This window comes from Macrobrachium rosenbergii, chromosome 20 (genome assembly GCF_040412425.1).
Source record: "Macrobrachium rosenbergii isolate ZJJX-2024 chromosome 20, ASM4041242v1, whole genome shotgun sequence".
Lineage (NCBI taxonomy): Eukaryota > Metazoa > Arthropoda > Malacostraca > Decapoda > Palaemonidae > Macrobrachium > Macrobrachium rosenbergii.
In genome coordinates, this window is record NC_089760.1 from 45,703,126 (window position 1) to 45,705,403 (window position 2,278).

At 38.7% G+C, this 2,278-nt stretch overlaps 1 protein-coding gene across 1 annotated transcript; it reads left to right on the forward strand.

The window, feature by feature from the left end:
• Positions 1-210: 210 nt before the first annotated feature.
• LOC136848978 (uncharacterized) lies at positions 211-1,111 on the forward strand. Its single transcript, XM_067121789.1, has 3 exons — positions 211-398; positions 580-655; positions 893-1,111. Exons 1-3 carry the CDS (start codon positions 211-213, stop codon positions 1,109-1,111), a joined length of 483 nt encoding a protein of 160 aa, XP_066977890.1.
• The last annotated feature ends 1,167 nt before the right edge of the window (positions 1,112-2,278 follow it).

The following is a 2,278-nucleotide window of genomic DNA, read 5'->3' on the forward strand; positions in this document are numbered from 1 at the left end:
GAGAGAAATATGTGTGGGGGAAGCAGAGGAACTGGTGGGAAGAGCCAGCGGATATGGAGTGTCAAGAGGAGAAAAGTGGTGATGGAATGGAGAGGTGTAAGAATCAATTAAAAGAAAATCAAAGCATTTAAGGACTGGAAAGTAAGGCATGCACAGGGTGCAGAGGAACGGTACAGAGAATAGGAAAGAGATGCGAGAAGGAGGGTAGGTATGGCTATTGGAAGGGCGGCAGAGCAGTTGAATGAAAGACTAGGAACAAGAGAAGGAGAAAAGGATATCTATAAGATTTCAAACTTGAGGAAAGAGCAGAGACAGGATTTGGGTAAACTGGGTGTCATCAAGGATAGAGATGGAAATATACTGTTTAGGGATGAAGACATTAAGAAGAGACGGAGAGAGTATTTTGAACACATTTTAAATACTGAAAATGAGAGAGAGGAGATGGGAGAAGCACAGAGGATGAGGGACCAGTGATGGAGATACAGGATAGAGAAGTGAAGAAGAGAGCATTAAGTAAAATGAAGAATGGTAAAGCACCAGGTCCATCAGAGTTCCACATTGAAACGATCAAATTACCAGGTACAGAGGGGAAGAAATGGATGCTGGATTTATTAAAGAGGAAGAAATGCCAAGGGACTGGGAGGAGAGCCTAATGGTATGTATGTATGTATGTATGTATTGTATTGTATTTGTATATATATATATATATATATATATATATATATATATATATATATATATATATGTGTGTGTGTGTGTGTATATATATATATATATATATATATATATATATATATATATATATATATATATATATATATATATATATATATATATATAGCAGAAGGGAGGTGTCATGGATTGTGGTAACTACAGGGAATTAAACTAACAGAGCACGGAGAGGATACTGGATGAGAGATTAAGAGAAATTTTAAAGATCGGGAAACAGCAGTGTGGATTCATAAGAGGAAGAGGGATGGTGGATGCCATCTTCATAGTAAGACAGTTACAGAAAAAGAGGCTAGAGGGAAACCAGGAGCTTTATTGTGCATTTATAGGCATGGAGAAAGCATACGATAGAATCCCAAGAGATGTGATGTTTTGTGTTTGAGGAAGAGGAAACCCCCAGAAAAGTTGGTTAGTCTGGTCGAGATGATATATCAGAGAACGAGCACAAAAGTAGTAACAGCAGTTGGGGAAACAGAAAACTTTGAAGTTAGTGTTGGATTACACCAGGGGTCAGCATTAAGCCCATTTTTGTTTGTGCTGGTTATGGATGTGCTGAATGAAGAGTTCAGGAATGAAGTGCTGTGGGAGTTGTTGTACGCTGGTGATCTGGTGATTACTGCTGAAGATGAGGAGGACCTACAGAGAAGGGTTGGAGAGTGGCAGGAGTCTTTAGAGAGACCTTACCTTACCTTACCTTACAGACCTTACAGTTCGTTCGGGTTGCCCCAGGTCCCTCAGTGTGAGGCACCTTTTGATGTCTACCAGAGAAATGCTAACGCATCTTCCGGTATATTTTGCATCTTCCAGTCTTGGATGGTCTGGGATGCATCTTAGATATTTGTCGAGCTTATTCTTAAACACATCTACGCTCACTCCTGTTATGTTCCTCAGATGAGCTGGTAGCGCATTGAATAGACGCTGCATTATCGATGCTGGTGCGTGGTGGATTAATGTCCTGTGTGCTTTCTTTAGTTTTCCTGGTATAGTTTTGGGCACTATTAATCTACCTCTGCTTGCTCTTTCTGATATTTTTAGCTCCATGATGTTTTCTGTAATTCCTTCTATCTGTTTCCATGCTTGGATTACCATGTAGCGTTCTCTTCTCCTTTCAAGACTATATAAATTTAAGAATTGTAGTCTTTCCCAGTAGTCAAGGTCCTTAACTTCTTCTATTCTAGCTGTAAATGACCTTTGTACACTCTATTTGTGCAATATCCTTTTGGTAGTGTGGGTACCATATTATATTGCAATATTCAAGTGGACTACGTACGTACGTTTTATAAAGCATAATCATGTGTTCAGCTTCTCTTGTTTTGAGGCGCCGGAACAACATTTCCATTTTTGCTTTGCATTTTGCCATTAGTATTGCTATTTGATCATTGCATAACATATTCCTGTTCAACATCACACCAAGGTCTTTAACTGCTTCCTTGTTTGTGACTGTCTCATTATTAGGTCCTTTATATGCATATATCATTCCTACTTTATCACCATAGTTCATTGATTCAAATTTATCAGAGTTAAATACCATCCTATTTATCTCTGCCCA